This window comes from Panicum virgatum, chromosome 2N, assembly GCF_016808335.1.
Source record: "Panicum virgatum strain AP13 chromosome 2N, P.virgatum_v5, whole genome shotgun sequence".
NCBI lineage: Eukaryota > Viridiplantae > Streptophyta > Magnoliopsida > Poales > Poaceae > Panicum > Panicum virgatum.
The window spans coordinates 1,273,970-1,299,129 of NC_053146.1; the positions used below are offsets into that span (position 1 = coordinate 1,273,970).

Genomic DNA, 25,160 nt, shown 5'->3' on the forward strand with positions numbered 1-25,160 from the left:
TCATGCTTAGAAAATATATATTATGACGTCATCCCTGATTATAGTGCATATAGCAACTGCAAATCCTAGGTGGTTCCTTGTGCTGGCATTACTTAGTGTGTGTGTGTATATATATATATATATATATATATATATATATATATATATATATATATATATATATATATATATATATATATATATATATATATATATACACTAGTGTTCTAATTATGCCTCGACATCTTGTTAAGAAAGCAAGCTTTTCAATGGAAGAAGTTCTCACTGCAATTTTGGGTGAGATTGCCAATAGATCAATATCTTTCTTAATTGGAAAATGGTCGAAGCAAAAACTGCCAACCAATGAGGATCAGATGATACACAATTTGTAACAGCTGTTGCGCCGGGTTAATGTCATCATCGACGAAGCAGAGGCACGGAAGATCACAAATCAAGCTATGTTACATCAACTAAACATGTTGAGGAAAGAGATGTACAGAGGTTATTTCACTATGGACAACTTAAGAAGAAAAGATGATGAAGAAAACAAGACCACAGATCTTGATGTGAGTCACCCTTTCGCCCTGTCTAAATTCAATCCTGCCAAGCGGCTCTTTTTCTCCACTGGTGTTACACATGTGGAGAAAGAACTGCAGCAAGTGCTCTACAATTTAAATGAAATTGTTAGTGATATGAGTGAGTTCACCGCACTTCTGAAAAACTATCCTCCATTGTACCATCAACCTTATAGCATGCACTTGATTATTGACAAGTGCATGTTTGGTCGTCAAATGGAGTTAGACAGGATTATGAACTTTTTGATGCTAGTTGATCCTACTAGCACAAAACACGTGGGTGTTCTACCAATTGTTGGTCCAGCAGAAGTCGGGAAGAGTACTCTTGTTGCACATGTATGCAATGATGAAAGAGTGCGCAATAACTTCACACGAATTGTGCTCATTACTCAATATGATCTTAAAGACAAGGGACTAACAACTTTAGAAGATGGAGGTGTGATCTATTACCAACAGAATTCCTTGAATGAAAATGAGAGGACATTGTCTATAATTGAATTCTCTGAGGATATTGATAAGGCTGCATGGAACTGCTATCTAGCTTCTGCAACCTGCCATTCAAATGTTGTCAAAGTTATAATCACAAGCCGATCAAACAAAATCATCAATTTTGGCACCACACAGGCCCTTGTGCTGAATCTTCTCCCACCAGAAGCATATTGGTATTTCTTCAAGGTGCTTACATTTGGCAGTGCAGATCCAAAGGACCAACCAAAACTGGAATCAATGGCCATGGAAATGAGCAGATGTACTAATAGGTCGTTCGTTGGTGCAAACTTCGTCTCTTGCCTCCTCAGGGATCATCTTAATGGTCAGTATGGGCGTATGGTTCGTGCCAGCCTGAGGGATCTAAATAGAGCAAGGATATCCTCCTGTGCACCTGCTATTATAAACGAAAAGAATCCTAAATATGCTCGGAGAATAGCCACGAATGAGTACTTTGCGATTTATCCTTGCGCCAAAGGTTTTGCTGCTGATGACATGATTACTAGAACAACACTATTTGATCTAGTGTACGGAACTGTTAAATGTGAAGGGAAGTTTGAGGTCCTTGCATTGAAGTTGCGCATACCGCCTTACAAGAACTACATGTATACTTGCGAGATGGTGAAGTCCATACCCACTAAGATGAAAGCAGCATCTGAAAGCTAGTTCCTTGGAATTCTTCATCCATTGTTGGTGTCGTTTACTTGACAGTGATTTGATGTGTGGTGTTGGTTCACCAACAAATTACTAACTCAAAATTGATTTAATACGGGCTAATGAAGCTTCCATTACTATCTCAAAAGTGAGAGAAAATCAAATTCTTATACTAGATGCGATTCGATTGTGAGTTCACAGCATCAAGTCTCAAATGAATAGTTCATTGAGATAATGCTTGGCCAACAGTATCAAGAGCAAATAAAGTGCAATATAAAGTAGTGGAATGTGGTGTAAATGTTTTTCATAAAATTTAATTAAATAACTTCTGGGCAAACTATTTCTATCTGTCAATTGTCATGGATTGGGCCCAAAACCATGCATTAGGGACATTTTTAAACCTAAAAACATCATTTGGATGTCAACAAAATTATCCAATTTTTTACTAGGCCCGAAAGCCACCTGGAATTATCTGTCACAAGTAACATTTTTTTTTGCGAAATAACAATTGTATTTCTTGGAGTGGCATCATAGACATGATCATATACAGCTCTATCTCCCAAGTCCAATCCTCTTTCAGCACCAGTGTTTTGTTATTTTGTCCAAATGTGTTCAAAAAATATTTGTGAAACGATTGGGTGCTTGAATTATTGGGCCGTGCTTTACAAACTGATATGGACCGCCATGAGTATGGGCCTCCATGGACATGTACAAAAAGATAGAAGAGCCCAAACCTGTCCAAGCCTTCTCCTCTCTAGTCGCAACCGTGTCCGGCGGCCGGCGCTCAGGGCGCCGCCGCCGGCGAAGTGCGCAAATGCTGTGCTAGGAACACGCCGCCACGCCAATGCTGCGCGTTCGTGCCCCAGCCGCCGTGGTCGAGTACCAGTCCTTCGCAGCTCTCGCGGTGCTCGTCGCGACGGGCGAGGAGCCTTGCCGCAGTCGGGCGGCCAGGAGCTCGTGCTCCTTGGTTGGTCCAGCGGCAGCAATCAGCCTCAGATTTTCCGCGACCGTGGAGTCCGCGAGCTGTCTCGGGTGCCGTGGACGACGCCATGGGGGATCTATCTCCGGTGGACACCAAGGTTTATACGTTCGGCTGATCCTTTCCCCTATGCAACTTCATTTGGGTCGTTGGGGCCTTGGGGGTGGGTGGGATTTATCACCATTCCCATCTCTGAATGCTACTTCAATCATTATTTATGCTCAGTCACTACTTTTGTTGCAAATCCAAAGCTTGAACTTTGAAGAAGTAAAATTAGGACCTAATGATTTGCTTCTGAGATGTCTAATTGAGTGATCCAACAGATGAGGTGTCTTGAAGGTTTCTGCTGAGATCAAGTCCATGCAAATAATAGTGAAAGAAATGACCTTTGACTCATGGATGGTGCCGCCATTTCATTTTTCTGTTAGTCTACTAGCAGCCTAGGCTGAAGCGTGCTGCTCAGGAGTGCAATGACACATTGAGAAGTTGCAAGCAACGCACCCAGGAAGAGGAAGAAACAAGGCAGAGAGTGAACAGTTCCTCATTTGCCAAACGCATTGCTCACGCTTCCAAGTTGCTCTTCTCATCATTTGTTGGATCCAGTAATGATGAGCTGAGATGTATCTTGACTTATATCCGAAGATTCGACAGACTTGTAGATGGTGCAGATGAATTCCTGAAGCTCTTTTAATTCGGAAGGACCCCATGACAGCACGTTTTCTTCAACCATATCATCACCTTACAGTTATAGGGGAGTTTCTCAGGTATCAAGCATTGCACAGTAGCAAGTTTTACTACATTATTCTACAACCTATCAGCATTGCAGAGTGTGGAGGAAATACTAAGTTTTTCTCCCCAAGACTTAAATGAGCCTACAAAGATTTCCAGTTTAGGATTCATGTTACATCTCTGATCTCTCTGGTAGTACTGACATACTTGGTGTCATAGTAAAGTGCATGCAGGAAGTTGGACATCACTTCAAGCTTGCAGGTGAAGATGTCAGTAGAGAACTCAGCATCACTAATGCATTCCAGATAAAAGATGCTACCGGATAAATGAAAAAGCTTATGACCTGAGAGTCAAGTTTGTCACACATTCAGCACGTCTGATTTTAATTTCAAGCTCGATGTGATGAATTTTTGTGAATAAGGATCAAGGATCATATTTGTACTACGAGGTACAAAATGAACTTTATCTTCAGGTAATGTCCTTCAGAAGGATTTCACCATAGAGCAGTTACTAGCATGGCTTGAGCCTATCACCATATCGATCATGCATCTATTCACTGCACAAGATTATTTTCATCATAATTCTATTGTAATTTATGTAGTTGATCCAGCTTCCAGTCATGTAGATTTTAAGATTTTTGCTAACAGCAAACTGAACTTTCCTTTTCATTTAACACTGGTTGACAGATTTCAGTAGTCATTGCAACTTTGATAGGTCTTTAAGAGCATGAAGTTCACCTTGTCCCCATGTACCTTCTCAAAACGAACTAAAGGACCATCTCGTGTTTTCCAGTTGCAACCATCTAGAAATTGTCAATCTTAGGTCACACGTACCATAACTGCATGAAGAATATATATGCTTCTTCAATGTCTGAAAGAAGAAAAAACCTAGCTGACCATTTTCCACATGTGTTGTCCAATGTCTGTGTGCATGTTTATGTGCATTGCACCCATTGTATTTGTTAGCGAGTACTTTAGCCTGGCCCTATAGGGCGTTGGTAGCAGGCAGCGCCGGGTCGCCTGCCCTCTGGACGTGCGCCTCCGGCCTTGCCCTTCAGGGGATGCATAGATGGATACGGATTCGGAAAGGATCTCCTTCGGTTAGGTCTATATATGTACACAAGCTTTGCCTCTCCATAATCAATCTATTATTTTCCCAAGCCATATTTGCTTTCAGTATTTACGCATAACATGGATTACTTCTCAATATAGTGATGGGCAGCCCTCCTGCCCGTTTAAAGAAAAAAAAGTTCTATGGTACTGCATCTCAAGTCTTAATTAAAATCCAGCGGCCTATGAAATATTCAAAAGGAACTGATTGAGCCTAATAATTCAAATCCTTCCTTTTAACTAAATCCCCTTCCTTTTCTAATGAAGTCTAACATTCTTGCTAGTGACACTTTCCTTTGACTTTCATCTTCCTCCTAGATTCTTAGACACCCTATTTAATTTTCTATGATCAGCTTACATCTTCTGGTTATAAAGATAACAAACATTGATACCTGCTAATGAGCATGATCTTGCACTCAACTAAATCTTCACCTCTGCCCTACCAGCAACTACTACAACCACGGTAATTCATTAATCTTTTCTAGCAATACATGTGCTCCCAGATTCACTCATGTATGTTGATTTATTAAGAGTAATGTTAATCCTCTTCCAAGTGCAGATTTTTCGTACATTGTTGAGCCCATCATGACAGAGATGGTGACTTCTTCCAAGTTCCTCTTCCACTACTGTGTAGATGAAATGTTTTCAAACTGCAATTTCCCTATCGTTGATAGTTACTGATAGAGATTGAAATCACGCAAAATGATCAATGCATTCAACTGAGAATTTAGGATTACATATATAGCCCAGGATCAAGGCAATCTCAACCACCTTGTTTATAGAAACAGAATCAAGGGGGGAGATTACCGATATGGGCCGATGTGTGATTAACGCAAGCAACAAGCCAGGCAACAGCCGTGGTGTGCAAGCCTAGCTAGGTTGCTAACACCACACTAACACCTCCATTTTCACATGACTTGACACACCTCTTCGTCTTTTTTTTCCACATGATAGCGTTGTTGGCCAAATATATTCAAACATGTAGTGAAGTGGAAACTCTCATCATTGACTTAAGGCCGTCTTAATACTAAACAATATCCCTTGGAGAGACCAAAGCTAAACCCCCCACTATTGAAGTCGTCTAACGTGGCCATCACTTTCTTCTCACTCTTTAAGTTCTCAATCTTTCCCTTGCAGTAAGCAGGTTTACTCTCAAGAGTACACTGGATAGCTGCCTACCTCCTCCATGCCATTCAATTAAAGGTAGGTTCTGGGCTTCTGGCAGCTGCTAAGTTAAAACTTGCTTGTTGTCTTAAGTTCATATATCTCATCTCTCATAGATTTTTGTGTTAAATATTTTCTGAACAGGGAAGGAACACTGCTTGAACTCTAATGGCAAAGATAGTCTGTTCTGCAATTGTCGAGGAGACTGTTAGCCAAATCCTATCTGGTCTTGTTCAAAAATATGAGGTGAAAGAGGAATCAAATTCGAGCAGAAACTTGGAGAGGCTAGAGATGGCACACATCAAGATGGAATCTGTGCTCCACATGACCGACAAATGGCAAATCACCAATGTGCCACTGCTACGGTGGCGGAGCAAGCTGAAGCGTGCTGCCCAGGAGTGTGGTGATACGTTGCAAAGGCGCAAGCAGCGTGCCATAGAAGAGCAACAGATCAGGCAGCGCGTGAGCCAGTTATCATATCCCAAGCGGATTGCTTATGCTACCAAGTCATTCATCTCATCTATTACTCAATCTAGTAATGACGAGTCAAGAAGTAGTTCTACTGATGTTGTTCAAAGATTTGAGAGGTTTGCAGATGGAGCAAATGAATTCCTTAAATTTGTTGAGTTCAGTGGAACCCCACGGCAGTACATGTTCTTCAACCATTTCATCAGCAAACTTCTTAGAGGGAATTCTCTTAGGTACCAAGCATTCCAAGGAAGCAGATTTTACTTCTTAGGCATACGACCCATGAGCTCTCCGGATCGTGGAGTAGAGGCGATGGTAGGCTTTGTTTGCCATGACTTCAGGGAGCTTACAAAGGGTTTCAGGCTAGGACTCATGCTACGTCTTTCTGAAAGTACAGATGTATTTGGTGTTATAATCAAGTGCATGCAGTCAGTCGCACCTCACTTCAAGTTTGCAGCTGAAGGTGTCAAGAGAGAGCTCATCCAGTTGCCTACCCATGATTTCTTGGGTAACACAATCTCCTTATGGTGAAAGTGTATCCTGGTTCAATGTCCACAAAACTTTGACTCGATGGTTTCGTCCAAACCCTCTCTGCTGCAATCAGCATGAGCAGAATTTGAGCGTTTCATCTATTACCAACAAGACATCAGCTTCATCGTCGAGACTATTGTCAAGTATATTTCCAGAGGAGGTTATTGCAATGATTTTGCAGTGCCATGTCTCACTATCTGATGATCATAAATACATTCAAAGTTCTGGTGTTGAATGCAAAGGAAGTAGTTCAGTGAATTCAGATATGCCTCCCTTAAAGCTAAAAGTTTTGTTCTTACCACATGACTCCCTAGAGGATATAGAGCCTGAAACAGAGCTATGCCTTGGAAGTGATTGGTGAAGAGGTGCAGGAAATGGTTCACAAGAATGCGTGCCTACAAGATATCAATGAGAAGTTGCTGCCAAAAGCCATAGATTACCTCTATCAAAACAAAGAGTCAAGGATGTATCAAATGTGTCTGAAGTCTAGACATGGCACAGCGAACCTTTGTGTGGAGAAGACAAGAAAGCGTCGAAGTAAAGCCTCCAGATCACGGATTTGGGATAAAACTGTTGTCCAACAGCGAGATAATTACAGCATTGCAGGATGGAAGAAGGTGGCCAAAGACGACCTACTTAAGCTTTGGGTTGTGCGTTCATCTGACAAGATGGAAGGCTCTATCTGATCCTGCGCCGGCCATGCATAACTTGATGGGTCAGCACAAGTGAAAAATATAGCTGATCATTTCCACATGTGTATGTCTAATGTCTGTGACCCTGTTTATGTGCATTGCATCTTGTACTTGTCCATGTCATGTAAGAACTCTCTATATGGTGTAATCTGCTTTGTGATTTACTTTCCGCACGATTATTGTGCTTCCATCATCTACCAAGATCTGTTACTCGAGCAGCTTGCAGAACTGAAAATAAAAAACAGAAGATGAAGCTTCTCGATCGTTTCAAAAAAAAAAAGATGAAGCTTCTCCATGGATTTTTATGGCATTGTTGTTCCAGGTGATATCATGAACATCAGGGACTGGGACTGAGTCATTTGGGGGGATGGCAGCCTGTTGTTATGCATTGGATGTCTCTTTTGTTTTGTTTATCTTCGGAAAGGAAGGCCTAAACTAACTGCAAGTCCACATGGACCGGTGAAAAGTCAAACCACTGAATTTGCTTAAACAGCGCATTAGTTGGGGTGGTCATCGCTCATCAGATGACGTCCGCTGATTCAATCTGCATATACGTATATTATATACTAAACATGCAAGTAGTAGCACTTTACAAATCGAGTGCAGGGGAAAAGAAAATTTCTTAACCAATAATTTGTTCCCATTTTGCTCATCAATTCAAATTAAAATTTAATAACTGCAAACGAGGATACTCATGATGCCTGTACTGTTAAATTACATTGCATGTGGCTCGTTACACCAAGATGACAGAGAAAAGCTTCAATTTACTGTTGCTACTTGCTACTGCAGACTTGCAGAGGGCTTAAAACATTTCGAAATCTCCCAGGTAAATCTTTTCGTCGAATCCGCAGCGGGAAAAGATACTCTACCACCTAATTAGTTTAATTTGCAAGAATTTCGTATTCAACATCGATGTTATGGCAGTTGCATTTTGGAAGATCCTAATAACATTTCCTGAACCTAAGCAGTTATCTGAAGTTCATTTGGAAGCGACATTAAGATATGTTGACCCCGGTGCAAAAACTCCATTCAGAGGAGAGCAAGGAAGCAGCGTCATGCCACCCAACCAGAAGCTCCACTCCACCTCCCCCCACCGTCGCCGCGCTCTGCTTCGCGTCCGGCGATGACTTGCCTCGTCGCCTCGCTCCATCAGGCATCAGCCCGCGCACCGCCGAGGCGCCGAGCGGGCACAGCCCGCGCCGCGAGTAACAGCTCGGCTCTCGCCCCTCGCCGCCGTCCATCGCTCAGGTCCGCCGGAGCGCCACACGGACGGAGTACACGCCGTGGACCATGGTTGCCGACCACCGCTCGGCAAGCCGCTGGCGCGCTTGCCAGGCGCATAGCCGAGCTGCCTGGCTGCCTGCACTTCCCGGTTCCCGCGAGGCGCGAGTAACGGCTCGGACGGAGGCTGCGGCAGCGGCGGTGTGCCACGCAAGGGCTACCAGCGCGGCGTCGGCTCGCCCGGGGCGCCTCTGGGCTCTGGCTGGCATCCCCAATTAACGTCCAGGTGTGGACGGTATTTCATTTACCGTCCACCCCTGGGTACGTGGACGCTATACGATCCGTATCCTACGGTCAGAATTAATCAACAGACACCCGACCTCGATCATTCGCAGCGCTCGCACCGTCGTCCGTGGCCAGCCTCGCCGCCGCCCTCCGGCGATCACCGGCGTGACGCGTGCACACTGTGCATCGCATGCCGTCAACCTGAAGCTCCACCTCTCCAACGTCGCCGCGCCGTGCTTCGTGTCCTTGTTCTTCCTCCTCGCAGCGTGGACGCACCCGGCTATGTCTCGCCTCGTCGCCTCGCTCCATCAGCAGCCGGCGGCGGCCACGCACTATCCCATTCGCTAGCTCGCCGCGGCGCTGCGCACGGCGCTGCGTTCCCTCGTGCAGCGGCCTACTCTGTCCCAGTAAACTCTGCGGTTGTTGACCACCGGGCACCGGCCGGCCGGCGCGCGCACCGCGCCGATGAGCTGCCCGTGGTGTTCGGTGCCGCCGCCGGCGGCCTTAGTGTGCCACACCAGCCACCAGGGCCTACCTCGGCATCGAAGTGAGGGCCATGCCCTCTTCCCGGCCTCGCTCGCCAGCTCCCGGGCTCCTGGATCGCCCGCGGGTGGCGCTGGCCGCCGTTGGCAACGTCCTGGGGAGTGGGGTGGACGGTATTTCATTTACCGTCCACCCCTGGGCGCGTGACGGCCATCCGATCTGTATCCTACGGCTAGGATTAAGCAAGAGACCCACGACCCGACGATGCGAAGCGAACGCAGGGCTCCAGTGCATCGTCCCTCTGCGGCCGGCGCCGCTTCTCCGGCCTCGCCGCCGCCCTCCGGCGAGCACCGGAGTCACACGTGCACGCGCCGCCGGCGCCGGCGACCGTTCCGTTCGCCTGGAATGTCTCGCCTGCTTGCTTCTTTCCACGTGGCAAATTGGACACGGTTGTTTTCTTCTCGATCGTGACCTGCTGATGAACACGTACTCCGTAGAACTTCAGACTTCAGTCCGATCCCTATCTTTCTTGACAAATTGTGCAGATTTGTATTGTCCCCTTCGTAACTTCATTCAATAAAAAAAAGCAATCCATTGACAGAAATGAGATTCTCCATTGATCAAGCACCTTGTTTCTGGAAGCAAAAACAAAAGGTGAGACGATCAATATAATACACTCTATACTGCAGCTGCTAGTGTTGCTTAACAACTTCAATGAGCGTATAGCTGGACTACGTGTGGAATGCTCAGGTTAGGCAGCTTAGCAACTTTAATTATTGGATAATCATCCGCACCACTGCACACGCACCCTGTTACTGACCAGCTGACTGCACCTTTTTTTTTCCAATGGGAGACTTGGACGATGTCACTGAATTCTTCTCTGCTACTGCCATCTTATTATGTTCTTGCAGCAGGACCATGCTACTACCTGGGCTCCAGTAGATGATCTCTACTCTGGGGACACCTTTGACGACAGATCAATACTACCATTCAGATTCAATATAACCAAGTGAAGATCAGTAAGGCTGGTGAACAAAACTACACGGCATCAAGTAAGCTGTGAGAACCTTGAGATTCAATTGTAAGGTAGGTTCTTACAGCGCTAAATTAATCTTTTCTTGTGATCTCCGAAGTTGATGTCTATAGTCTCATGTATTATGTATACTATTACATGTTGAATTTCCTGAGCAGGGAAGAAGGGTCAGTACAGATGCTTGAATCCTAATGGCGGAGATTATCAGTTCTGTCGTTGTAGCCAAGTCACTGACCAGCTGACTGCACCTTTTTTTTTCAACGGGAGACTTGGACTATGTCACTGAATTCTTCTCTGCTACTGCCATCTTATTATGTTCTTGCAGCAGGGGCATGTTATTACCTGACCTCCAGTAGATGATCAATGACCTTTGACCAATGACCAATAGTACCATTCTAAGAGAAGATCAGAAGGCTGCTGAACCAAATAACACGGCATCAAGCAAAGAGGGATTTAAAGCGCTCTTTATTAATGCGCCTAACTTGCAAGTTATGTATCGTTCTATCTGCATTTTCCTTGTCCAGAACATTTCCAGATTCCTTGTCCAATGCAGGGTAGTGGAATGTTTCCAAGCTGCATATTTCACTTTTTCTTTCGCAGTCATTATCATGTTGTGAAGTATTAGTGGATTGTCCACCTCTTCCCAACAGTTTAAGCTTTTGGGTTCATCTGGTTGGTGCCTCGAGTTCGAGTCTTGCTAGAGGCATCTTTTAAGTCCTCCGCTCCCTTCTTTATTTCCACATTTGTGCTTTGTTCCGGCTGCATGTGAGTGGGAGTGTTGTGAAGTATTTGTGAATTGCCCACTTCTTCCCAACAGCTTAAGCTTTTGGGTTCATCTAGTTGGTGCATGAAACCTAACATATCACACCAATCTCCATTTGAATTTCCATGCAACTTGAACGCACCTGTTCCACTTTTCAACACTTAATGCATGTTCACCAATTGAGTATTAAACACGTAACGAATAAAGTGGTGACTCTCAAATAAAGTCTTCTACATGGTACTATCCATCAATATATATATGTCTACCACAAGATAGCAGAGTCCACCATATCCTTGAGATTCAATTGAAAGGTATGTTCTGACAGCGCTAAACTAATCTTTTCTTGTGATTTCCCAAGTTGATGTCTACAGTCTCTCATGTATTATGTATACTATTACATGTTGAAGTACCTGAACAGGGAAGAAGGATCAGTACAGATGCTTGAATCCTAATGGCGGAGATTGTCAGTTCTGCTGTTGTCCAGGAGACAGTTAGCCAAGTTCTATCTGGTCTCGTTCAGAAATATGAGGAGAAAGAGGAATCAAATGTGAACAGGAACTTGGAGAGGCTAGAGATGGCACACATCAGGCTGGAGGCTGCTCTTGAGACATCAGAGAGGTGGCGGATCACCGATGCCTCCTTGCTGTGTTGGCGCAGGAAGCTGAAGCGTGCTTCTCAGGAGTGCGACGAAACGCTGCACAAATGCAAGCAGAGAATCCTAGAAGACGAACAGATGCAACAGGAGGTAAGGAATTCCTCCCTTCCTACCCGGATTGTGCATGCTACCAAGTCATTTGTTTCCTCCGTCCTTTACCGCAATAACAACAAGCAGAGCAGATCCATGGCTCAAAGGTTTGAGTGGTATGCAGATGGTGCTAGTGAGTTTCTGAGATTCATCGAGCTTGGCGGCACACCACGCTGTCACATGCCCTTTCACTCCCTAGTCAGGAACCTTTTTGCAGGCAAGGAACTTCACCATAAAATCACTCGGGGAAATGGGAATTCTTCCTTTCAGTTATTGTTGGTGCCCTTCAGCACTGAAGTGTATGGAACAGAGGCCAATCTGGTATTTATCCAGAATGATGGTACGCCTGAGGGTAATATCTACTTTAGTATAACAATACAGCTTTCAGAGTGCACAGACATAGTTGGGATCGCAATTAAGTGCTTGCAGTTGTTTGCCCCTTATTTCAAATGTACAGTTGAGAATATTATGAAAGAAATCAGTCAGTTGCTTACTCAAGATTTGTCATGGACACCATCCGTCTATTCATACCAGAAAGAACAAGTCCTTCTTCGCACCCTTGGGTCTCAATGGCTTCACCTGAACCCACTATGTTGCAAGCAGCATTACCAGCATGAGATTCAACGTATTAGCAGCCTAAACATGGCAGCACTATCAAATGTTTTACTGGAACCAGTTCTGAAAGTGAATTTGCAGTGTCAGGTCCCATTGTCTTTGTATAGCAAACAAAAAACCTTGCTATCTGAAGACATAATTTCTCTGCAAGATTCTCCATATCTGAAAGCCGGAATCTTCTTTATACCCCATCGCTCTTCACATGACATGCTGCCTGAATATAGAGGTTCTGCAGTAGTGGCCATTGTTGGCGAGGAGCAACATTGCTTGCATACAGACATTGCCTTGGAGCAACTGGAAGAGATCATACTGCCAGGAGCAATAGATTATTTCCACCAGAACGCCGAAGCAACAGTGTACCAAATCATTTGGAAGTCTAAACATGGCACTGCACACATCCAGATTGAGAAGGAAACCATGAGAACACGGGGAACTTTTGGGGGAGCTAGGAAGGGGAAGCTGTTGAAACAACATGATCAAGAGCTTGCAAGTTGGGGACGTGCACTCTCTCACTTGCTTGAATTGTGGGGTGAGCATGCGCCTGTCCAGCTGCGAAGCACACTCGTGGACTGGCTGCAGAAAGAAAAGGAACGTCAGTTAGCTGCACCGCAGCTACACCTGAAATTGGAAACCATGTAAAATGGGTCTGTAAGGTACCCAATAAAAGAATAAAAAACTAGTACATGGTTTTGCTTCACCACAAATGTAAATTGGAGTTTGGGTTTGTGATAAAAAAGTTCTATAAGTATTGTACCATCAGCTGTTAATAAGATTAAAAAGGAATCCTCATCTGGTCGACAATTACATCGGTGGATATTTTCTGTCTTCAGGAAGATCAAAATACAATTGATTCCGGTGCTACGTTTCATAGAGTAGCCTCTCGAAATAAATGAGTTTGTTTGCTGCAGGATAAAAACAGGGGAAGAGGGTTGTTGCATACAGTAGGGTATCCTTTTTCTGCAATTCCTGAGCCAAATATTCAGAGTGACATCACATCTGAATAAACACATCTAATTTTTCTTTACTTTGAAAATTCGTTTTAGCAGAGTTTCTACTAATACGATTGCACAATCTGACAGATCAAGCATGAAGCCTGTAGATTTGTTCAGCTTGTACAAATGATAATGATACCCTGTTTATTGGTTCACTTCTCCCTGAAGCAGAGCTGCAGAGGAGAGCAAGAAGGTGCCATGCCGCCCAACCTGAAGCTCCGGCGCCAGTCTCGCCGTCTCCGTGCTTTGCATCGCGTCGCACCTCGTCATGGCACGGACACGGCCGGCGATGGCCCAGATCGCCGCCACCCTTCCTTCCAAGCAGCCTGACACCAGACGGCAGCCACCGCACACAGTTCGGCCGCCTGTCGAACGTCATGGCGCCGCATTCGATGTGGACGCTGCCACATTCCCACTTGCTTGCAAGGGACGATAGTACGCCATGGCGGTAGGACACCTGCAGGCGGCAGGCGCCTGGATGTTGGCGCCCCACGAAGCGGGCGAGCGGCACAACACGCGCGCGACGGGGCAGACGGCGGGTGGGTCGCTGGCGCTATTAGCGCTTATTCTGAAGCAGTGTTCTTCTCCTGGCCTTGCCTGATGGCTCTCAGGTCGCCGGCGGGTGGCCTTGGTGCCGGACCCGGCGTCCAGGGGTGGACGGTATCCCAATTACCATCCGGGAATGGACGGTATTTCATTTACCGTCCATCCCCTTGGCAGCAACCGTCCGATCCTCACCCGACGGCTAGGCCCCCTCGTCGAGGCCGTGATCCCGCAGCGCTGCCTCGCCGAACTCCGGCGAGCCCCCAAGCCTTGGGGGCACGAGCGTCAGGCCGGAGTTCTTTCGATCTGGCTGGAAAAATCTCGCAGTGTCTTCTTGTATGGCAAATCGCGGTTCAGAACGCCAGCGACACCATGCGGGGTTCAGAGCCGGAGATGAGTTTTGCTGCAAACAACCGAGAGTCCATCTCGCATTGAAATGTTATGAGATTTTTAGGAACAAAGGAAGATGCCTGTCGTCGTAAGAGCACCTGATGGGCCTTGTTGATCGTCCCGCGAACCTGAGTGAAATTGACTCGCTGAATTCTTGGCGCACATTGTCATTCAGGCCTTCAGAATGTTGGCAGGCACCAATGTTGCAGACTTGCAGTGCCAAACAACGATCATCATTAAAGATCACAGAACGTTGGATCAAGCTAAACTGGTTTGATGGACACCCAGTTAGATATTCCTACGTCTAGATAGATTTAATTTCCTGAGGGTATGGAGTAGTGTACTCTTTTGTCTGCAGTTCCGGAGGGAAATATTCAGATTACATCACACCTTCCTGAATGATCCATTCTTAATTGAACAGCTTTTGTTTTTTTTGCTTTGGGAACTTGATTTAGCAGATTTACTATTACGATTGCACAATCTGACAGATCAAGGCGTGTGGATCCTGCACATAAGAAGGGTAAACTTGAAGCAACTTGCAAGGAGTCATCGCATGAAAGCAATGCTGGTTCAGAAAAAAACTAGAGTGCAAAGTATGCACACAGATGGCAGAATCACATAAAACTATATAATGCACTGATGTACCAATTAAGTGCACATGCCCATGATGGATAATGTCATAAGTAAAGTCTAGAGGGGCATACATTGAGTAAAGTTTGCATAGAAGCAAAATCAAAAGGGTTCGAAAAGCCTCCAGGAGGCCCTTGACTTTCGTTGGACAATCCTTCTGATTCTGGAGTTTTCTTTTCATCTGCAAAGGAAATGGATCAGAACATTAACATGCATCTTATGGTAACTAATTATGACAAGCAAAGAAAAATGAAATCACCATTAAAGGAAGTTAGAAAACTGCTCTGTGAAACACAGTTGAGCCAACAAACTATTGTTGAACTCACATGTGAGGTAGCAAAAGTTCACAGAACGCAAACAGTTGGGTACAATGCGGCACACATTAGCAACTCATTAGTGGGCAGCCAAATAAAAGAAACATGGTTTTCTGCCTGAGGTAGATATAAGACCATCAGAACAGGTTAGCAAGGTTGGGTATATATTCTTTTTCAGTACCAGGATAAACAGGGTCAAAATGCTAACATGAAATCAAGCATCTTCATCTTCGATAACATTTACAACAAGCTAGTCGCTGCTATACAGCACCGCAAACAGAGCAGCAGACGAGATGAGTGAGAAATTCCCATGAAACAGTTGCTGCAATATACCCCATTGGTACCAAATTAGCATCACTGACATCGGCTGGCGTCACAGGGGCGGACTTAACGAGGGCATGCATGAGGGTTCGCCTCAGCCCACCAAATTTTGGCAAATAAACTGCTACAAGTAGCAACTAAAAAACACCCTAAGACTGAGATCGAACTTGCGGGGGCACCGAATCGAGACATGGATGAAAGGATTATTTTTTTTCGGAAAATGGATAAATGGATTTATTAAGACTGTAGATACAGCAAACAAATCCGCTACTAACTGGACGGATTGCATCAGCAACGTCCCACAGAGTAAGATTTGGTACCAATTCTCCCAGCAAAGCGAAGATCGGAACAAATTAGAACAACCCAAGCAAGCAAGCGCTTACCAGCAGATCCGGGCGGATCCCCACTCGACGCCATTCCGGTAGAGCCGAAGACGAAGGCGCCTACTACTAGCAGAGAAGAACTCGAGGCCGCTTTCTCCGGTGGAAGCCGTCCTGGAGCGCGTGGTCGGCCGCGGCCGCGCGGCCAGGCGAACGGAGAGGGAGGGGTTCGGCTGCGGCGGCGCGACGTAGGTGGGCCGGGTAGGGCCGGAAACATACTTGGGCCGTAGCCCATGGTGCCTGCGAAGGCCCATCGCTCGCCCGATTGGGCCGTTCGTCGCCGGTTGCGTTCCTTGCCTGTTCGTTGGGCCGATTTCTATATACCGGACGTCCGGGTGGAAACTTCCACAGGACGCCTTTAAGATTCGTGCCAAATGGGATCGGACGGCTCGCGTTCCTCCTTTGCCCTAGCCGCCGCCTCTTCCCTCTCTCTGGTTGTCCGTCGCCGCGCCTCGCACCGCCCGCTCGCCGGCTCCAAGCCTCCCGCCTCGATACATCAGCTCAGCTCACCACCCACCCATGGGCCATGGCTCAATTCGCAGCTGTGCCAGCCATGGCCCCAAGGCGCAACCGCCGCGGCCAGCGCAGCCGCGTGGGCCCTCCAAATCGGGCACCATCGCCGCGGCCGAAGCTTGCCGGGTTATCATCGCTGCCAGTAGAGCAGCCCCAGGATTGGAACGACCAAGGCCATCCCGAGGTGAGACCATCCGACCTGGCTCGTCGATTTATCCGTCGAAAACCGTGGTTGCATCCATGGCCCCTTCGCAGAGTTTTCCCCTATCTGCCAGCCAAGTAGGTCAGTATGTAGGTGAGCATAACGCATTATCCCCTCGTCACCACTTTGTTTGATCCTGGACGCGGTGGCGTTGTTGCTCAATCCGCCCCCTAATTTATTACTGTAGGAATTATTCCCCGCCCGAGCTTATAAATTGGATCGGAATGCGCTGATGATCAGCATTACCATTTCTGTCTCAAGAATCAGTGAGCTAGTTGAGCAGAGAGGAGTGAGATGGAGGCGGCGGCACTGAGTGTGGGCAGGTCGGTGCTGGATGCTACGCTCAGCTACGCCAGGTCCGCTGTTGCGGAGGAGGTTGCTTTGCAGCTTCACATCCGGCGTGACTATGCTTTCGTCAGGGACGAGCTGGAGATGATGCGGTCTTTCCTGATGGCGGCGCACAAGGAGCAAGAAGATAACGACAGGGTGCTCAAGACCTGGGTCAAGCAAGTCCGCGATGTCACCTACGACGTCGAGGACTGCATCCAGGATTTCTCCGTGCATCTGCACAAGCCATCAGGGTGGCCCCTCGCTAGGATTCTGCTGCAGCGGCGGCGAATCGCCAAGAAGATGAAGGAGCTGAGAGAAAGGGTTGAAGACGTGAGCCAGAGAAATATGCGTTACCAGCTCTTCAAGGGTGCTGCCCCCAATCCTGCCACCGCTGCTGGGCAGTCTAGCACCACTGCTGCTTCCATGTTCGGCATCGACGAAGCAAGGCATGTTGCGAGGCAGCAAAAGTCAAGAGCAGATCTTGTCCACCTCATCATCAACCAGGACGAGGCTCTTGGAGTGATTGCAGTGTGGGGAGAAAATGGTGATCTTGGACAGATGTCCATCATTCGAGCTGCCTACGAAAATGTGGATGTCAAAAGCAAATTCCCATGCCGAGCATGGGTCAGGGTGACGGACCCTTTCAATCCGAAGGACTTTGTGCAGAGCATGGTGAAGCAGTTTGACTCAGCTGTAGGAGTTAATGTCCTGTTGGACACAGAGTCTACTCTGTTGGAGGCGGAGAACGAGCAGTTGGTTGGGGAGTTCAATCGTTATGTGAATGAGAATAGTTACCTGATTGTGCTTAATAATGTGTCCACAATCGAGCAGTGGGATCAGATTAAAGTATGCTTCCCAAACAACATGAGAGGGAGCCGCATCATAGTGTCGACAACACAAGTTGAAGTTGCAAGCCTATGTCCAGGTCAAGAAACCCAAGTATTAGAGCTCAGCCAATTGTCTGCGGATCAAACTCTTTATGCATTCTATGAGAAGGTAAATTCAACATTCCAAAATCATCCAATCTATGTTAGCTCTTTTATTCTCATAGGGTATATCAATATATTTTCAAGTAAATATCATTTGGCTAGTTGATTTAGAAATCTGGCATTTAATATTTATCATTTATATGCCAATAAATTTATGATGAAAGGGATTATGATGCTAAAAGAGTTACATTAACACATCTAGCCGTGCTATTTGCATGGGTCACCTTGCTACTTGGTCTTCATTTGAAATAATTGCGAAGAAGAAGAGATAAATTGTGTTGCAAGGTACTTGTACATCAGATCATTTGAAATAATATGATCACCTTGCTAAGCACGTTTTTTTCATTAAGAAGAAAGAGTGCGACCAAACGCATCCATCACCTCGGTGAGTGAAGTGTTTAAGAAGTTACAGGCCCACAGATTTACAGAAAAACTACTACATGAAATCAATTAGCGACCGTGTTGCCAGTGATCCTTGTTCCAATTCGACAAGATTCGCTAGTAAAATAGATCATAGACTCATGATTCTATCATACATAAATTTATATAAAATTGAAATCATTTAACCAATTTTGTAAATTTGAATTAATATATTCCCATCACCTTCACTTAATTTTAACATCTCTTAAATATGATCTTACTGGTCCTATGCAATCTTTATGTGATATGACACTTAGGATCTTGATTAAGGTTCACAAAATGATCCATGTCATGTATGCTCGATGGAATCATATGATCATACCATATTTATTAGAAACTCAAGTACATATATTGAAATTGTTTCCTTCTTTTCAGGGTTCTCAAGATGCAGTGGAATCGATTACAGCAAGTCCTAGCTCAAACGCAGGCACAACTAGTTCTAACAACTCCACATTATCCACTTCTGAGATGTCAGAAATTCAACCTGAAGGTGCCGATGGAAGTAATGCTGCTAGAAATAGCCGTATTAACATTGTGACAAATTATTTGGACAAACCTCAGCTCATTGGCCGCGATCAGGAAAAATCTGATATCATTGAATTAATTTTAAATCAAGCAGGCCAAGACCTTCCAGTGATTTCAGTGTGGGGAATGGGTGGTGTTGGGAAAACCACTCTGGTCAAAGATGCATACCAAAGCCAAAATCTTAGCAGCATGTTTGAGAGACGTGCTTTTGTCACAGTGAAGCATCCGTTCATTCTCGAAGAGCTTCTTAAGAGCCTAGTTATGCAACTTGATGCAGAAACTTCTAAAAAAAGGAGTTTGGTTCATTTTGGGGGTAGCACAAGAAAATCATTAGCAATGATGGGAGTTGAAGAATTGATTGCAGAGTTGGCTACGCTTTTAGAAAGAAAGAGGTGCTTGATTGTTCTTGATGATTTGTCATCTACTGTGATGTGGGATTTGACAATACGGAGCTTCCCTCAATTGGAGAATACAAGCAGGATAATAGTTACCACAAGGGAAGAGAAAATTGCAAGGCATTGCTCAAAGAAACAAGAAAATGTATACAAGCTCAAAGTTTTACAACACAAGGATGCACTTGACCTGTTCACGAAAAAGGTACTGAAACAATAAGTATGCTATGTTTTTGTTATGAGTTGAACTTACACTATAGTTTTTAATCCTAAATAAGTTAAATCCCACTGATTTCAGGTATACAAGGAGACAACAGATTTGGATAATCATCCTGAATTAATTGACGAGGCGAAAGTGATCCTTAAGAAGTGCGAAGGGCTTCCCCTTGCATTAATTACCATAGGTGGCTTCTTGGCAAACCAACCAAAAACACTTGTGGAGTGGAGAAAATTGAATAAGCATCTCAGTACTGAACTGGATATGAACCCGGAGCTTGAGCCCATAAAGTCAATCCTTAGGAAGAGTTATGATGGTTTACCAGATCATCTCAAGTCTTGTTTCTTGTATCTGTCCATATTCCCGGCAGATCACAAGGTTAACCGGAGACGTTTAGAGCGGCGTTGGGTTGCAGAAGGTTACTCCAGGGACATTTGTGGCAAGTCTATGGAGGAAGTAGCCAGCAACTATTTCATGGAACTAATAGATAGGAGCATGATACTGCCCTCTCAACAATCAGTTTACAGCAGAAAAAAAATTGACTCTTGTCATGTACATGATCTCATGCATGAAATTGGCATCTCAAAGTCACTGGAGGAAAATCTTATTTTTAGACTGGAGGAAGGCTGCAGCTCAAACACCCAAGGCATGTTTCGCCACCTTGCCGTAAGCAGTAACTGGAAGGGAGATAAGAGTGAGTTTGAGACCATTGTGGACCTATCACGTATACGGTCATTGACAGTATTTGGGACGGTTAAGCCATTTTTCATTTCAGAGAAGATGAGGCTTCTGCGGGTGCTGGACTTGGAAGGCACAGAAGGTCTGGTTGATCATCACCTTGAGCAAATCAGCGAGCTTTATCACCTAAAATATCTTTCTCTAAGAGGATGTGGTGATATCTATTACCTGCCAGATTCGTTTGGTAACCTGAGGCAACTCCAAACATTGGATATTGCATTCACAAAAGTGAGGAAGCTACCAAAGACAATCACCGGACTCACAAAGCTACAGAACTTTTGTGCTGGGACTGTTGGAGTTAGCGAGGCTGAACAATTCAAGGAAACTGTAAAAGATGCGCCAAAGCTATTGGGAAACCAGCCATGCGTTTTGGCTGTATGCTCACTGGCCTGTTCTGTAGCATGGTGTGCACCTCAGCTTTTGAAAAGGAGACTCAACTTCGATGGCGAACCAAACAGGCACGATGTGTGCACTGTCTGTTGTTGCTCCCTGCTACCTCTTCTGGCAACACGCGGAAGTGTATGTGGTGTTCAGCTGCCAAAAGGGATCCGAAAACTGAAGGCCCTGCAAACATTGGGTCTTGTGAACCTTGCGCAGGGGAAGAAGATCCTGCGTGACATAAAGAGGCTTACCCGGCTGCGGAAGTTAGCAGTGACAGGCATCAGCCGAAGAAATGCTCAAGAGTTATGGTCAGCTATTGCCAACCTTAGCTGCCTGGAATCATTGCTGCTGCGGGCAGAGGGGGACATGGGCTTACTTGGCTGCTTAATATTTGGCACACAGTCACCGCCAAGAAATCTACAGAGCCTCAAGTTGTACGGCACTGTGTGGGAATTGCCGTCATGGATCGAAGGGCTCCAGAATCTTGTGAAACTGACGCTAAGGAGCACAGGGTTAGTTGATGTTAGTGCCGCCATCGAAGCCCTTGGGAAGCTACCAAACCTGGCGATTCTGCGTCTGAGGAGGGATTCGTTCGTGGGCCATGAGCTCCGGTTCAGTTTCCATGGGGACGCATTGGCGTTCCCAAACCTGACGCTGATGGAGTTCGATCGCCCACGCAAGCTGCAATCGGTGGAGTTTAAAGAAGGAGCAATGCCTAAGCTTGAGCTGCTGGAATTTTGTGCGCGGACTCAGGAAGCACGCGTTGGGCTGTTGACAGGGCTCCCACACCTCACAAGCCTCAAGGAATTTACGCTCAGTGGCAATGGGTACGGCAGTGACATTGTGGAAGACTTGCGGACACAGGTTGAAACGAACCCGAATCGACCCATTTTCAAGTGGACTGCACGTAGTGCAGCACCAGAGGAGGCAGGCCACCATCAATCCAACTCCCTTCAGCAAAGCTAGCAGCAGGTGCTGTTAATTTCCTTTTAATCGTTTATGTGTTTATGTTTGGCGTGGCACTAGTGTGCGTGTGGCTGAAGAGGAAAGCATTAGCCGTCTGTTCTTTGAATGTAATTGCGAAACAACTTTGGATGGAGCTGTCTGAGTTAGCAGATACATACGCCCCCTTTTACAAGCTTTGAGAATATGGCTTGGTTCTGGATTAGCAACGAAAAAAATTAACAAAACATGCCGGCCGGCTAATATGATCACTGCGGCAGCCATGTGGGCTTGGTGGAAAATCGTGAATAATTCGGTTTGTTTCCAGGATTGGCAGGCAACTACCTTTCGTCTTTTCTGGGTGTTTGATAAAAAAAAGGAAATTCCTTGTGGATATGGCACTCCATTCTGGGGATGCACAAGAATTGGACACTCTCGGTTTTGTACACTGGCGAAACGGCCACGAATTGTGCTTGCTGACCGCAGACCTGGAAGGAAGCTGGACGTTGGCAGTTGGCACACTGTTTTTCCCGACGGTATGTATATGGTCCGGCGATCGGGTAAGGTACGGTCTGGCTGCCGGTGTTCTTCTAGTTTAATGTTGCTGAATAGATACAGTCTTAGTGATAGCTCCTGATTTACTTACGGTTTCACCGAATTCATCAGCTCCTGCCGAGGGCATGTCTCATGAACAAGCCCATGTCACATCGTCAAATATAAAAGCAAAGGATAATAATGATTTGGCTTTGCTGATCAATATCGTGTCGGAAGTCAGAACCAACGTTAGCATCAAATGTTAGCGGCTGATACATACCAGCAGCAGGTCGATCTTCTCCTTTCTCCATATAATATATTATTAATTAATTCATGGAGTTCACCACCAGCGCCTCCCAGCAGAATGCCGCCACCGCCGTGGACCTCTTCGATGACGAGAGCCGCCTCCGCGCCGCTAGGGTTGGTTTGGTTTCCTCGGCGGGGTTTCCGTGACCGACGTCTTCGTGTGCGTGTAGGCTCGTGTACCGGAGCAAGCAGCGCTGGTTCCTGGAGCTCGACCTCGTGCTCGGGACCTGGGTCGAGAACCACATCCACGCCATGGACGAGGCCAACATCCGCGCGCTCCTCCAACTTGCTGGCTCTCCGCTCGCCGGCGGGCGGACTCGCTGCCGCATACAGTGGCCAAGGGGTGGACAGTATTTCATTTACCGTCCGTCCACCCCTTGGACAGCTGAGACCCGTCCAATCCTCAGCCGACGGCTAGGATACACCCGATTCGGACTTGGATGTCAAAATTACCACTCATACACAACACGCACCCTAGTATTGACCAGCTGACTGATCTTTTTTTTTTTCAATGGGAGACTTGGATGTCACTGGATTCTTCTCTAGTGCAATCTTTACGCCTCTGAGCGATGTTACCCTCCAAGACATCTCGACCTTAGGTAGATCTCCACAGACCAATAGCACCATTCAAATTCAATCAAGGGTAGATCGATGTCGTGGTGTGGAAAACCACAGCCGGGTAGCGGATTACACCCGTCTAATCCTAAGTGTAGGATGAGCTTCGGGGCTGTCAAGGAGTGCTCGATCTAGAGGCGAATGAATGCGAGAAGCACACAAGGATTTAGAGTGGTTCGGGCCGCCGGAGCGTAATACCCTACGTCTACTGTGAGTTGTATTGCCAGAGCTTAGAGTGTGCTCTCTGAGCCCGAGAGGGAGGTTGTGTGAGATTCGTGATCTTTTGACCTTGTGACCACTATCTATCGTGCGTGCCCTCCCTTTTATATGCCTAAGGGGAGCACGTACACAGAGCAGGGCCCCGACATGTGCACCCGGCGATGTATTATAAACTACTCTTTGGCCTTTAATGACCCAGATCCGGAGATCTTGTCGTCGGTCTTCGTGCGTAGCTTCTAACCAGGGGTGGTCTTGAGCTGTCCTGTCGGAGTAGAGTCTAGCCTCTGCAGCCGCGCGTCGAGGTCATGATGAAGCGCCGAACTACTGACTCAGTCCGCTATAGCAGCGTGTACTATTGCCCCAGTTAGTAGCCGGTCATCATAACTTGTCGCCCACGCGCGCGGCGCTGAGACACTGCTACGTGCCTCGGTAATAGACAAGCCGCCTTGGAAACAGGCGGGCTTACCGTGTTGTCATGTCACGCCTGTCCAACCCGTCAGAGGGCATCCGATGCCCTGATCTGGCAGCGCACGCCTCAACAACCAGTATTTAATGTGGCAGGAGGGCTGACTTCAGGCAGAAAACTCGCGCCTGTGGGAAACGTGGCGGCACCGGACCCAGGGGTCGGCAGCCGCGCCCACAGGGGGACGTGGCGGCTCCGGACCCCTGCCTGAGCGGGAGCGGAGGTCCGGAGGTTGGCCATGTGGGACACGTGGCGGCGCCGGACCCTGGGGTCGGCGGCCGCGCCCACAGGGGCTTGTGAGGGCTCCGGACCCCTGCCCGAATAGGGTGCAGGGTCCGGGCCCTCGGCTGGCTCCGAAGGCTCAGGCCTGCTGGAGGTCCGGCTTCCACTTGTAGAGGCCCAGGTTCGGCCCGCGGAGGTTCGTGACCTGTCCGCGGAGGTTCGTGACCTGTCCGCGGAGGCCCGGCTCAGGCCTGCAGCAATGCATTGTTTTATTATTTGTTGTTCGGTTCAAATTTGAATTCTCTGAATTTGAGTTTGAATTGAATTGTTTGAATTAGTTTCAAAAATGCAAAGCTTCTTTTTTTTCCTCCCCTTGATTTTCAGCCCAGCCGCCCCAGCCCACCTCCCTCTCCCTTTCTTTTTCTTCTCCCGCGGCCCAAACTCCCCCTCCCGCTGGCCCTCTTTCCTCTCTCGGCCCAAATCAGGCGCCCCCTCCTCTCTGCCGCCGACAGGCGGGCCCCGCCTGTCGGGGTCGTCTTCCTCCCCGTGGGCGACGTGGACTCAGGGAGTCCGCCCGCCGCATGCCTCCCCACGCCGCGCCTTGGTCCGCACGCCAAGGATCCCCTACGAGCCCTATAAATAACGCCCGCACGACCCCCTTAGCATCCCCTAGTCGCAGCCGCCGCCTCGCAAACCCTAGCCCTAAATCGCCGCTGCCATTGGAGCTCCGCTCGAGCTCGGTTCTGCCGCAAATCTCGCCGCTCCGCCGCTCGCTCGCCTCCACAAGCCGCCTCCGGAGCTCCGCGTTGTGGTGAGAACCTTCACTGGTCACCTTCCCCTCTCCCTCTCGCTCCCGTGCATGCCCGTTCGTTCGCCATCGCCCTGCCGAGCAACCTCGCCGTCGAGCGTGCTCTCCGCCACGTCTAGGCTTCGCGCAGACCCCGCCCTTGCATTCCCCGTATCGTGCTCAAGCTCCTCGACCTAGCCGCGCCCAAATCCGAGCCCAGATGGCCGATTTTGGCCAACGCCGGCGAGCCGCTGCCGCGCACGCCTCGCCGCCGGCCACCTCAG

General features: G+C 47.2%; 2 protein-coding genes and 2 long non-coding RNA genes across 6 annotated transcripts; 3 read left to right on the forward strand and 1 right to left on the reverse strand.

Annotated features, from left to right (window-relative positions):
- The first annotated feature begins 455 nt into the window (after nt 1-455).
- Nucleotides 456-1,706, forward strand: LOC120659085 (putative disease resistance protein RGA1). The gene has a single exon (XM_039937147.1). It carries the CDS (start codon nt 456-458, stop codon nt 1,704-1,706), a length of 1,251 nt encoding a protein of 416 aa, XP_039793081.1.
- A 728-nt stretch (nt 1,707-2,434) lies between these two features.
- Nucleotides 2,435-7,581, forward strand: LOC120659259. The gene is made up of 2 exons (XR_005668958.1): nt 2,435-5,714; nt 5,820-7,581. It is a non-coding gene; the product is annotated as an uncharacterized LOC120659259 (long non-coding RNA).
- Nucleotides 7,582-13,440: 5,859 nt separating this feature from the next.
- LOC120659260 lies at nt 13,441-16,254 on the reverse strand. The gene is made up of 3 exons (XR_005668959.1): nt 16,085-16,254; nt 15,141-15,247; nt 13,441-14,941 (listed from the first exon to the last, which is right to left on the reverse strand). It is a non-coding gene; the product is annotated as an uncharacterized LOC120659260 (long non-coding RNA).
- Nucleotides 16,255-16,524: 270 nt separating this feature from the next.
- Nucleotides 16,525-21,936, forward strand: LOC120659261 (disease resistance protein PIK6-NP-like). 3 transcript variants are annotated; one of them, XM_039937340.1, is made up of 4 exons: nt 16,525-16,889; nt 16,984-18,122; nt 18,911-19,657; nt 19,751-21,936. In XM_039937340.1, the coding sequence occupies exons 2-4, from the start codon at nt 17,091-17,093 to the stop codon at nt 21,752-21,754; spliced, it is 3,783 nt and encodes a 1,260-aa protein (XP_039793274.1). In that variant the 5' UTR covers nt 16,525-16,889; nt 16,984-17,090; the 3' UTR covers nt 21,755-21,936. The 3 variants fall into 3 exon arrangements, with proteins under 3 accessions (XP_039793274.1, XP_039793275.1, XP_039793276.1); XM_039937341.1 differs by having other exon boundaries at nt 16,531-16,877; XM_039937342.1 differs by having other exon boundaries at nt 16,531-16,778.
- Nucleotides 21,937-25,160: the final 3,224 nt, after the last annotated feature.